The 12,460-nt window shown below is 35.7% G+C and overlaps 1 protein-coding gene across 4 annotated transcripts in view; it reads left to right on the top strand.

The window, feature by feature from the left end:
• Positions 1–12,460, top strand: part of Fam172a (family with sequence similarity 172 member A) — a 420,557-nt gene that overhangs the window by 221,771 nt on the left and 186,326 nt on the right. For all 4 annotated transcript variants that reach the window (XM_026783728.1, XM_026783727.1, XM_013349680.2 and 1 more), the window contains one exon: positions 6,384–6,503. In XM_026783728.1, coding sequence (XP_026639529.1) covers positions 6,384–6,503 — 120 coding nt within the window. The remainder of the gene's footprint in view (positions 1–6,383; positions 6,504–12,460) is intronic.

Genomic DNA, 12,460 nt, shown 5'->3' with positions numbered 1-12,460 from the left:
CCCTCCCTTTCTCCTTCCCTCCCTTCCTCCCTCCCTTCTTCCCTCTCTTTCTCCCACCCTTCCTGTCTCCCTCTGTATTGTGCACTGAATACATATTTGTTTTGTCTTGGTATTTTTTGTATTACTGTATTTTATGTTTTTACTGATTTTTATTGAGCTCTACATTTTTCTCTGCTCCCCTTCCTGCCTCTCTCCTCTCCCCCTTCAATCCTCCCCCAAGGTCCCCATGTTCCCAATTTACTCAGGAGATCTTGTCTTTTTCTACTTCCCATGTAGATTAGACCTATGTAAGTCTCTCTTAGTGTCCTCATTATTGTCTAAGTTCTTTGGGGTTCTGATTTGTAGGCTGGTTTTCTTTGCTTTATGTTTAAAAACCAAATATGTGGTAATTGTCTTTCTGTGTCTGGGTTACCTCACTCAAAATAATGTTTTCTAGCTCTGTCCACTTTCCTGCAAAATTCAAGATGTTATTTTTTTTCTGTTGTGTAATACTCTATTGTGTAAATGTATCAGGTTTTCCTTATCTGTTCTTCGGCCGAGGTTATTTAGATTGTTTTCAGGCTCTGGCTATGACAAGCAGTGCTGCTATGAACATAGTTGATCACATGTCCTTGTGGCACGATTGAACATCCTTTGGATATATACCTAAAAGTGGTATTACTGGGTCTTGAGGAAGGTTGTTTCCTAATTCTCTGATAAATCACCACATTGACATCCAAAGGGGCTGTACCAACTTGCATTCCCACCAGCAATGCAGAAGGGTTCCCTTTTCCCCACAAGCTCTCCAGCATAAGCTGTCATTAGTGTTTTTGATCTTGGCCATTCTTACAGGTGTAAGGTGGAATCTCATAGTTGAGTTGTTTTGATTAGCATTTCTCTGATGACTAAGGATGTTGAGCATTTCCTTAAGTGTCTTTTGGCTGTTTTAGATTCCTCTGTTGAGAGTTCTCTGTTTAGGTCTGTAATCCATTTTTTTTACTGGGTTATTTGTTCTATTGATGACCAAATTCTTGAATTCTTTGTATATTTTGGAGATGTGGGATTAGTGAAAATCTTTTCCCATTCTGTAGGCTGTCATTTTGTCTTGTTGACCATGTCCTTTGCTTTACAGAAGCTTTTCCGTTTCAGGAGGTCCATTTATTAATTTTTTCTCTCAGTGTCTGTAGAAAGTGGTCTCCTGTGCCAATGCGTTCAAGTGTACATCCCACTTTTTCTTCTATAAGGTTCAGTGTGGCTGGCTTTATGTTGAGGTCTTTGATCCATTTGGACTTGAATTTTGTGCATGGTGATAGATATGGATCTATTTCATTCTTCTACATGTTAATAACCACTTATGCCAGCACCATTTGTTAAATATGCTTTCTTTTTCCATTGTCCCTCCTGTCTGTTCTTCTGCCAAAACCAGGCTGTTGTTTTTTTGTTTGGTTGTTTTTTTAGTTTGTTTTGATTGTCTTTTTGTGAGACTTGAGAAAGAGAGAGAAAAACATGAAGTTGGGTGGATAGAGAGGTGTACACTTATCTGGAGGCGTTGAGGGAGGGGAAAATATTATATATATAATCCAAATGTGGCGCTGCACCTTTAAATTCTAGCACTCTGAGTGTGCAATGGGCAGCAGAGACAGCAGAAGCACCTGAGAGCTCTTGGGCTAACCTGGAATACTCTGGAGGAAAAACAAAAGAGGCCATACTTGAACAGGTGAAAAGAGAGAATGGGTTCCTGCAGCTCACCCTCTTACCTCCTGTCTTGTGAACCCACAATCCAGTTCACATTTTAACAAGTTCTCTGAACTTATGCAAACTTAAGAGGATTATCAAGTATCTATGTCAGAAATTCATTGTAAATAATAAATAAAGGAAACTATGTGAAAAGGTCAAGTGAATATCATTTTAAGTAGTTTATGGACCTGGAAATATATTGAGTGTAAGTTAACCTAAGTAAATGTGGAAGGTATTTTTAGAGGGTGATGTTTTGGATCACTTCCAGATTTGGGCATGAACAAGTGGATGGATTAAGTTACCACTTGACAAGATGGGGAAAAAGTGAAGAAAAAAGATGAAGAGTTGTAATTCTAATTCAGAGTTTATTCTCTATATGTGAAGTTTGGAACTATCTGCTTATTTCTAATTAAGCTATTTCTTTAAGAGAAACTTTAAATTTAAACAAATCTGGTCAACAAACAAATGCATATTTTATATGTATTCATTCTTCAGTTTGAGCTCCAGGATAGAAGGAAATAAAGGTGAGTCCTAAGGGCAGCCATCTATGGTTGGCATAGCTGAATTAATGACACTGTCATGTGCTAATTTAGAATTATAAATTTTCTATTAGATTGTTATCATGGAAGTGTTAATAGATACTCTTCCAATGTGTAATGCCTTTGTGCTTTGACTTTTAAAATGGGAGTTTTAAGAGATCTTTTTATTTATTGCATTTTAATTTTGATTTTTAAGTGAATTATAAATATAAAGTATGTATCATAGGATCACTCATTTTATAACTTTGTAGCAACAGGTTAGCTGAAGAAAAAAAATCTGTCAAATTTGGCAGTGGTTCAGAAAACATGTGAACCTGTCACTGTAAGCAGTCTCAAAGGGCAAAATGCATTACAGGAGCTAATTAACCTTAGAAAATAATTACACAAATATGCAAATGCTGTTTAGATAATTCTGCGTGTTATCAGCTCAGGTATTCCATCACAAATACAGACCTCACAGTGCTCAGGTGGTCAGAGTCTGGCCTGGTTGATAAGGCTTTGGTTCCTGCAGCACTTCTTTTTGGCTTTAGCAATTGATGGCCAGAGTAGAGCACAGAAGCCAACCTGTATTTTTGGCACTGCACATGGTAACGCAGTGTGTGTAACCATGCTTTCTGCTACCTGCAAATCCCAGCTGATGGACTTACTGCTTTTCATGCCTTTCATTCATCTTCATATTCTAAAATTTCCATCCCCTGCGTACAAGTTTCTCAAAACAAAGTGTAACTCCCTTCATTGGGAATCCTGTAGAATGTATTATTTGTTTGCATTTCTGTATTAATGAAGTTTTTCTCATTGAAATCTGTTTCATTTTAAAATGTACTTTCGGTAACATACTCTCTAAAATATAGTTTGTAAACATAAAATGATTATGGACACAATATGGGCTATAGGTTAGAAAAATGTTCTTTTGCCTGGGTACAACATCGTCTTATTATAGAAGTGGGGCTTTTTTTATCATGTCAGTCTTATAGTATTTTAGAAGTAAATATTTAGAGCTTTATTAATTCCATACATAACAGTTATAAACGCCTAATCACAGAATTTTGTAAATCCTCAAATAATGGAGTTGTAAATAAGTAAACAAATGGAAGCTGAGCTTCTAGAATCTTTGAGATAGTTTGATAAAGGAAAGTCAAGTCCTTTAGGGCAAAGGTTTATTTATCTCCTTTCTTTGAATATTAAATAAAACCTTGTTAATTGCTCAAGATGCTTAGAATAAATGATGGCTTAGAGTTCCCTAAGGCTCGGAGAACATTGTAGAAAGGGAGTCTAAACAATATAAGAGCCAGAGGAAGGGGAGAATGGTTGCTCTCTTGAGTGTGTGACATGGTCATTGAAACTGGATCTCCTACTAGCTTCAATTGAGGGCACTGCACCTACATTAACCTGGGTATGCCAACAGGCAGAAGTGCAGTAAGTCCGGGCTCATGGGCCCTATCCCTCCATGCTAAATGATTAGCTGCTGTTGGATACTTGGGGAGAGACAGTTATTGTCTTCACTTGTGGACTAAAAGTGAGCCACTTAGGTCCAGTGGATAGTTCCATCCTTGGGTACAGATATAGCCCTATTTAAAATGGTGGATCACGAAAGGAAATAAAGAGGCATGAACATGGTAAAGTAGGCTGTAGAAAATGGATGATACCAGGACTGAGAGGGAAGTAAGACGGTGAGAGTAGACAGAATGTGTGTGTGTGTGTGTGTGTGTGCATGCGTGTGTGTGTGGGTGTGTGTTTGTGTGTGTGTGCATGGGTGTGTGTGTGTGTGTGTGTGTGCATGCGTGGATGTGGGTGTGTGTTTGCTTATATGTGAAACTGTCAAAGAACAAATTGAATCAATAAAAAAGTAATACTTTATTAAAGCTATTTAATTGTATCCTCTTAATTCTTCAAAAAGGGATTCATCTATCACCTTTAACATTTTTTCACTACTTGAGTTTCTGTCAGTTATTTCTGTCCTGGGTGCCTCTCTAACCTTGCTCAGTGACATATGAGTAGTCGTACTGCTCCAGTGTCCAGCTCTTCTATTGATCTGCTCCTGTCAGTGATCTTCCATCACCCCTTGTTCCAAAGCCACTTTGAAGCAGTCCTTTTCATTGCTGCTCATAAACATCTAGTGAGCTCAGACACACTGCTAGGAAGGTAAAATGCCTCAGGTAGATGGTTGCCCTCCTAAGGACCAATAACTAGCGTGGTATTGCTGACTCTGTTGCTTTGATATCAGCCACTTGATGATATAGTTAGAAGAAATGAAACTAAGGAGGAGATGAATTCTGACCCAGTTAGAAGCAGGGTCAGCAGAGTTAAGTGACTAGTTCCATGAGGAACTTAAGGAAAGGAGATGCAAGAGATGATGTTCAGGTTTCAGGTGGATGTGGGGAACACAAACAGGATTAGGCAGGAAGTTTCTAGAAGGTTTGGGTTAGTTGAAGTGTCTGTGGGATATGCAGAAGGAAATGACCAGTGGCTGTGGAAGAAATTTGGAATGGTGACAGACATTAGGGAACAACAGCTTAATTATACAATTGCTAAGTCGGAGCTGTGCCTGCTAACCGATGCCCTTATCCTAGCACTGGGAGATGGAGGCAAGCAGACCCCTGTAAGTTTGAGAGCAATGCAGAGTAGGTGAGTTCTGTGCCATCCTGAGCAGCAGTGTAGACCCTGTTTGATAAAACCAAACACATAATGTTTTTAAATTTTATTTCTTTTAATTTTTTTAGATATAATATAATTAAGTCATAACCTTCCTTCTGTTTCCTCCATCTAAACCCTCCCATCTACCCCTTTGCTCTCTTTCATATTCATGGCATCCTCTTTCACTACTGTTGTTATGTGCATATATACACACATATATTTATACATGTACATAGTATTTCTAAATACAGCCTGCTCAGTCTCTATGATATTACCTGTATGCATGTTTTCACAGCTGACGTTGCTACTGTAACCAACTGGTGAGCTCTTCCCAGGGAAGATTATTTCTTCTGCTTTCAGCATTCCTCCATTGCCTATAGTTCTTTGTGTAGGTTTGCGGCCTCCTAGGTTTTCCCCATCTTCAGCATATTCATTGCTGTTGTCCTTGGGCAGGTCTTGTGTAGGCTGTCACAATGGTGTGATTGGCAGGAAACCTCAGCCAATCAAAATTCATAGTTATGGAGCCCAGCCATAGTACAACTCAGACACCTACTGCTTAGAGGATGCTGTGGGAAATGTAGCTGAAAGGGTGTAAGAACCAGAGAGTTTGCTGAGAGATTGCATCTCCAAATACCCTTTTAAAGATAAAATTTGTCAATAAATCCCCTTCATGTGCAATATCCGTGATGTTGTTAGGAAATTCACTTCTAAGAAACAAATACATAAACACATTTTTATGTTCTGATTGGTTCTCAGCAATTTATTCTTTCATCAATGTTTTCATATAATCTAGATTTTTTTCTATGGCCATTTGATGTATCACCTAATGCAATAAATATAGTAAAATAAAGTTATTCTAGAATTTTTTAGAATTTGCTCAATAGTGTTTAAAACCCTAGGTTAAAAGCTCCTCTATTCATGTGTTTGATTTCTCTCAGTTCTAGAAATAAAATATGTATAGAAATGTTGTTAGAAAACATGCATTCCTTTAAATGCCCTGAACAGAAAATACCCATTAATTTTCTCTGTTTTCAGTTTACTACTTGACAGTCTCATAAGCCAAGTAAATAATATATAGATAATAAAATAAATAGATAATATAAATACTTTAAGATATATAGAAGAATGTAGCCTAATATTTTAGTGTTTTATTGTTTTATCAAAAATTTACATAATATTCTATTATGTAATTCTAATAATCCGTAAGTAGATCTTAATATCACATATATACACTGATTATTTTTTCTTAAAATACACTTATTTAAATAATTTGTTTTTAAATATTACATTTTCATTTAAGTTTAACAGTAATTTACCAATAGTTGTGATACTAATTTATTCTATAATTTAAATATTCAATGGAGTTCTTTTGTTTCTATGAATGTTCTCTAACCATCTTATTCTTATGCTGTGTATACGAGTGTATAATTTAATTTAACTGAATACTGTGATAATGCAAATACAATACACAATTTTTATGTGTTTTGTTTGTAGGAAAATGGCTCTCCTGAAGAGCATGCAGTCTACGTCTGGGACCATTTCATAGCCCAGTCTGCTGCTGAGAATGTGTTTTTTGTTGCTCACAGCTATGGGGGACTTGCTTTTGTTGAACTGGTAAGTGAGCATTTAACTTTTTCTAATGATTTGTTTTTAATATGTGTGTGTGTAAGTTTCTGAATGGATGTATGACATGTACATGCCAGTGTCAACATGTCCAGAACAGGGCAAAGAATTCCCCTGGAACCGGAGTTACTGGCAGTTGTGAGCCACCTGATTGGTGCTGGGAACTCGGAACTGACGAGTGTCCTCTGTATGAGCAGGAAATGCTTGTTAACATCTGAACCATACCTAGTCCTTAACTCTAATTCTAACTCTTAACCTCTGTAGAGGTTTGCTTTGGTTTTGGTTATGGTTTTGGTTTGCAACCCTGGATGACCTGAAACTTGCTTTGTAGACCAAGCTGGCCTTGAACTCACATAGATGCCTGGGATTAAAGATATGTACCACTGCACCCAGCATGCCTTCTATACATTTTTTTTCTTGGTATTATTACTTCAAGTTATTTAAAAAGTTATAAAAGGCAGAGGTGGTAGGTGGGTGGATGACTCCAAGGAAACAACTTTCTCCATACACAGCAGGACAGATGAGCATGTGAATACAAGAGATACTATGGCAGCCTGCACACACAGACACTGTAGCATCATTCACAGGATCTGCACAGGTTCAAACCAGACAAAGGGAGATTGACACGATATCCCACCCTTAACCAAGAAACTATTTGCAACTGATGCCTGCAGGAAAGGAAAAGTTAGTTCTTTCTAATAGAGTGACTTTGGGTTTATCAGCCACACTGCAGAGCAGGCCCTGTGACCAGTCATAGTTAGACAACACAAAACAGACTCCTTTTATGTGTGTGTGTGTGTGTGTGTGTGTGTGTGTGTGTGTGTGTGTGTGTGTGTTTTGAAGTGTGTCTTGTCTCATTTTGTTTTGGTATTTTGCATCTTGACTATTTTTGTTGTTTATTCATTTTGATTTTGATTTTTGTTTTGGTTTTGTTTTTATTTCTGAGAGAAAAAAGAACATGAAGGTGAATGTGTAGGAAGGAGGACAGAATCTGAGAAGAGTTAAGAGTGGTTGAAAAACTATGATTAAAATATATTGTATGAAAAAATTAAATTTAAGGATCAAAATGCAATTTAAATACATCTAGATTACACTTTTATGATTTTTGAAAAGAATGTACTAATTTCTTAGAGTGTAACAAAGCTTTATATTGCTAACCAGAAGTGATTTTTGTTTGTTCCTTCATTATATATTATTTTTAAATTTCAATATTATCATGTACACTTCTATACATTTGGATGTACATTTGGTTTTATTTGAATACCATTAATATGTACGTTATCCATACAGAATCCAAAACTGCAAACCCTTTCATTATTTCGTATTATTTTAGTAATTTTTAAAAATTGTATTTATTTATTTTATCAGTGGTTTGCTTATATGTATGTCTGTGTGAGAATGTCAGATACCCTGGGACTGGAGTTCCAGGTGTGAAGCTGCCATATGGGTGCTGGGACTTGAACCTGGTCCTCTGGAAGGGCAGCCAGTTCTCTTAACCACTGGGCCATCTCTTCAAGCTCCTATTTTAATCATTTTAAGTGATTTTTCTGTGTACTGTTAAGTGTTTAATACTTACCTCGTCAGAGTTTATGTGATTAACATCACAACTATTAGAAAGGTTACATTAATTTACTTGGAAATAGCATTCTTTGCTTGGTAACAAAAAGTTTTGCTTAGTCCTTTGTAAGTATTCTGATTTTTAAGAGTTGAAATTAGGTACACATGACAGGAACAGTTTCATGTATCTTGGATTCAGTGTGATTGGATGTGGTGTTCTAGATAAGTAGTTATGATAGCATTGTGACTGGCTGATGCTAGAGATTCACTAATGAAGAGCTGTATCCATTGCCCACTTTCAATGTTTGACTCAGTGTGTAGATCAGCAAATATATTTCTGTAACCCTTTGGCCCCCCCATGCCTCAGTCTCATGTGATTTAAATATAGGAGTGGTGCTGGCTCTGACACCTGAGGATATCATAGTTACCCTCCTGTGTCTAACATCTTTATACTATGCTAAAATCAAGAAATATGTTATCATTTCTCTCTTAGTTTGGCTTCAGTATTTAGAGATTGTTTACAAATTAAATAGCTTTGCAGATTTTGTTTATTTTGATATATATGTTATATATACATAACAGACACCTTAAGGTAGCTTCTTAACACATTAGTGTGAGTTTTTCTTAAATATGGATGTTGAGAGAAAATGCAATATTTTAAAACAATGTTTTAGTATCTACAGATAATTATACATTTGTAGCTATAGATAGCTTTTATATTTAAGTCATTAAATTACTTTAAAATTACCTTTTTTAACTTATGGAGTACCTTTAAATGTATAAAGTCCTGAAACACTAATTTCTAATTTTAATAAAGCATAACTGATTTTTTTAACCTTACAATCATTTATTAAAAAGAAATTGTATAAAAAAATCAAAATTGGAATTAGGGCAAATTCAAGTCTGTTTCTTGAAATGAATTGACAGATGAGCAGTGTGTCAGTCTTGGTTGCCGTCCTTCTTGTCACACACTGGTGGATATTTCTCCAGCTTTGTTCCACTTTATATAAAGCACACAGATGTTTCAGAACAAGGCTTGACTTCTGACCTTGAGGCTATTAGGGTCAGGGTCCTCAGGGCCTGTGAAATTATCACAAGCTGAGCTAAAGTTTTTCTCCAGCACAGGAAGTAACTAGTAAGTAAGAAGTTAAAAAAGAGCTTTGTTTGAGAGACAAGATGGTCCCAGTAAGGGTCAGCTTCTGTAGTCTGCTGTCCCTGCAGGAGGCCATGCATGGGAGGAGGAGATAATAGAACCACTGGTGGATCTGTCAGGCAGGAGCAGACTGAGAAGTCTATTTAATGTAATATACCTTGTTTAGGTCTTAAAATAATAATGGTTATCATTTCAACTTCATGCACTTACTACTTGTTGTGCAATACAGTGCCAACTGAAGAAAAAGGGGTCTTAGCCTAAAAAGTAACTTACAACCAAATAAAAGTGCATACTGATGAGTTTTGCATTTTGCTAAATTTAGTAAACATGTGTAAGTTCATTGTGTTTCTGTTTCAAAATATGGAAGTATTGTAACAGAAAAACTCTACAGTGTTTGTAAGCCTGCTTTTGTGTAAAGAAAGCATTCTTTCCAGTTATTGCTAATATCCTTAAGAGAAATGTCTTCATGTTTAAAATATTGACCAATGTTGTCTCAGGGATTTTCAGCATAAGTATAACATGTGAAATTGTTGCACATGGTTTCAAAATGTTATTATTAGCAATATAAGAAAAATGTGAAGATTAGAAATCTTAAATTGTAGTATCTTTGTTTCCTTGGTGGTGCATTATACACGTCATTCACAAAACCTTTAGCTTTCTGTGGTTTAAATGTTTTAAATTGTTCAAAATTTACACTCTTAAAAGCTGGCAAGGCTCCCCATCTCTGTGTCCCTGCGTTAGTGTGTCCCATTATATTTGAGTTTGTACAGATCATCCTCTGCCATTGTCATATAAGTCACCCTTCTTCTTTGAGTAATGAATATTAAGAACATTTGTTTTAAATGTCAACTGTGTGGCACATACAGGTTTTAAAAAATGTAATTAATAAAATTTTGTTTAATGATTACTGTTTGAATACCAGGCTAGAGGATCTTATGTAATGTGGCTTGCCATATACTGTGTTAAAATTGAGGTAAAATCTAGTTTAAAATTGAAAATGATTATTTTGAAGTTTGGAGAACAAAATTGTTAGAAGTTTATGTTTTCCTAATTATTTTTGGAAACTGAGAAGATACTTTATTATTATACCTTATCTTAAAATGTGCATTGCTCCTGGAGAACATACAATATTGAAAGACTCATTTTTTGGTAGTGAGTCTTGTAAAGCAGCTGTCCTGGGTCTAGCCTCCTAAGAAGAGTATACAGATTCTGTGAGCACAGAAACATAGAACCAAAAGTATACCTCTCACTGCCCTTGCTTGCACCATAAACCAAACAATATCCAGTTCTCCAGACTTTCTGTGATCCTAGGAAAAATGAGTATTGATGAGACATCCTGATTAAATACAACACGTATCTATCAAAGACAAGAGAATGAACAGTCTTATCAATTGATAATGAATTTCTGAAAATCGTGTATCTGTCTATATTATCTTGTCTAAGTTATCATACTTAGCCATAAATTTGTCTTACAAATTTAATTTTATAAATGGTAGAATTAACAATCTTAGCTACAATTGTTTACAAAATTATTTAGAAAGAATGTACGCATAGTTCGGCCTAGTTATTAAAATGTAGGCTTTAAGTTCACTTTTCTTTAATTTTTATAGTATAATTCATGTTTTGACATTTCCATCTCCCTCCCAGCCACTTGGTTTGAATGATTCCATTGCTTCAATTGGCCATTTCACTGGGTTTTGTTCTTGTGTTTCCAGGTGCTAATCGGTTTACAAAATCAAGTAACATTGCCATCATTGTTGTTAAAATGAGCTGGCTTTCCTTGGCAGTGTCCTTAACCCACCTCAGCTCACTTTACTGCTGCACTTACAGGTCTCAGCACACCACACTCGGATTGTTTCCTTTAACCAAAACAAGAGTGCTCATATTTTTTGTGAAGTGTATCAAGTATTTGAATCAATACATTTTATTGGCTTCACTGAATTGCTGCAACTGATAGAATATTAGGATCTGCTCATTTTTATTTCTTTTTCTACGTTGTCAGTGGTTTGTTCAGTCACCATTAAAAAACATCACTTAGAAATGTGTGAAAACCGCTCCTTTTGAAAGCATGTCTCTACCCACTTTTGATTTTGGTTTTTCCATGCTTGTCAGCACTTGATTGGCACCTCACTTGCATGTGAATTAAGGAATGAAGGGAACTCTATTTTGTTGCCATTGTTTTGTGCTGGGTTCCCTGGCCTGCAGGCAGCCTAAACTGCCTTGAGCAGCTGGTAGAAGGCTACTTTTGGACGTGGCTGTATGAGGACACTCAACCTCTGTCTACTCTTAGATCTTTTGAAGCTACTTGGAACATGATTTAGATTTATGCTGAAGAGGAAATGGAATTGAGCTAAAAAAATTTATAACCATTGCCTTTAGTGACATGACTGCTAACTATGACCTCAAAGTAGCATTACATTTTGTTCACAGTAAAGAAAGTAAATTAAATATTCTAGGAAGTTTGTTCAATGTGATCAATGTGAATTGCAAAATTTTAGGTGACTGAGAATCAGAAGTTGAGGGGAAGTGAAATAAAAGAGGCTAAACCAGAGAAAATGGAATCACAATGGAATCAAAGTAATTGAGAATGAAAACACCCTTGTAAACTTACTTTGAAAACTAGCTGATTCGGTAAAATTTTAAAGTTGTTTTAAAATTGTCTTGCTCACCCAAATGCTGAAGAAACAGCTTCCAGGTAGAGTCTAGTGTTGCATCCATGTTTGAGAATATGCAACGGCAAGAGGGTGGTTATAGGTATTTGTAGTTCATTGGCTGTTACTTGGAGTTTAAACTTAGCAGTACCATTTTTACTAATTTATTCATTCTATTCTCAATTTGAATATTGACTGGTTTTTGGCATTCTAGCAAATCAGTTCTTTCTCATTAAGAAATATTTTTTTTTCTGCTGGTGACCCCAACTATGTTTGACAGAAAAGATCGCTTCTCTGCAATTCATTAAGTATACTCCTTTCAGTAAGACAGGAAGATTATTAAAGGAAATTCAGTGTTATATCACAGCCAATGGATGATCTCCAAAAGAACATTTCATCCCAGTATATAGCTGATTTAATAACGTACTTTGTTCTTGTTTTAATTATTTTACTTTTGAGGTAAAATTTATATAACTTATTTGAGATATAATGACTTATAGAACTTCACTGAGTTATACTTATATGCTGAGAAAGTCATCCTTTATTTATTATTATATTTTATTTTATTTTTTTATTAAAAATTTCCG

The sequence above is a fragment of the Microtus ochrogaster genome, chromosome 19, assembly GCF_000317375.1.
Source record: "Microtus ochrogaster isolate Prairie Vole_2 chromosome 19, MicOch1.0, whole genome shotgun sequence".
Classification (NCBI taxonomy): domain Eukaryota; kingdom Metazoa; phylum Chordata; class Mammalia; order Rodentia; family Cricetidae; genus Microtus; species Microtus ochrogaster.
Note: the sequence above shows the minus strand (reverse complement) of the source record. Positions and strands in the feature narration are given on the sequence as shown.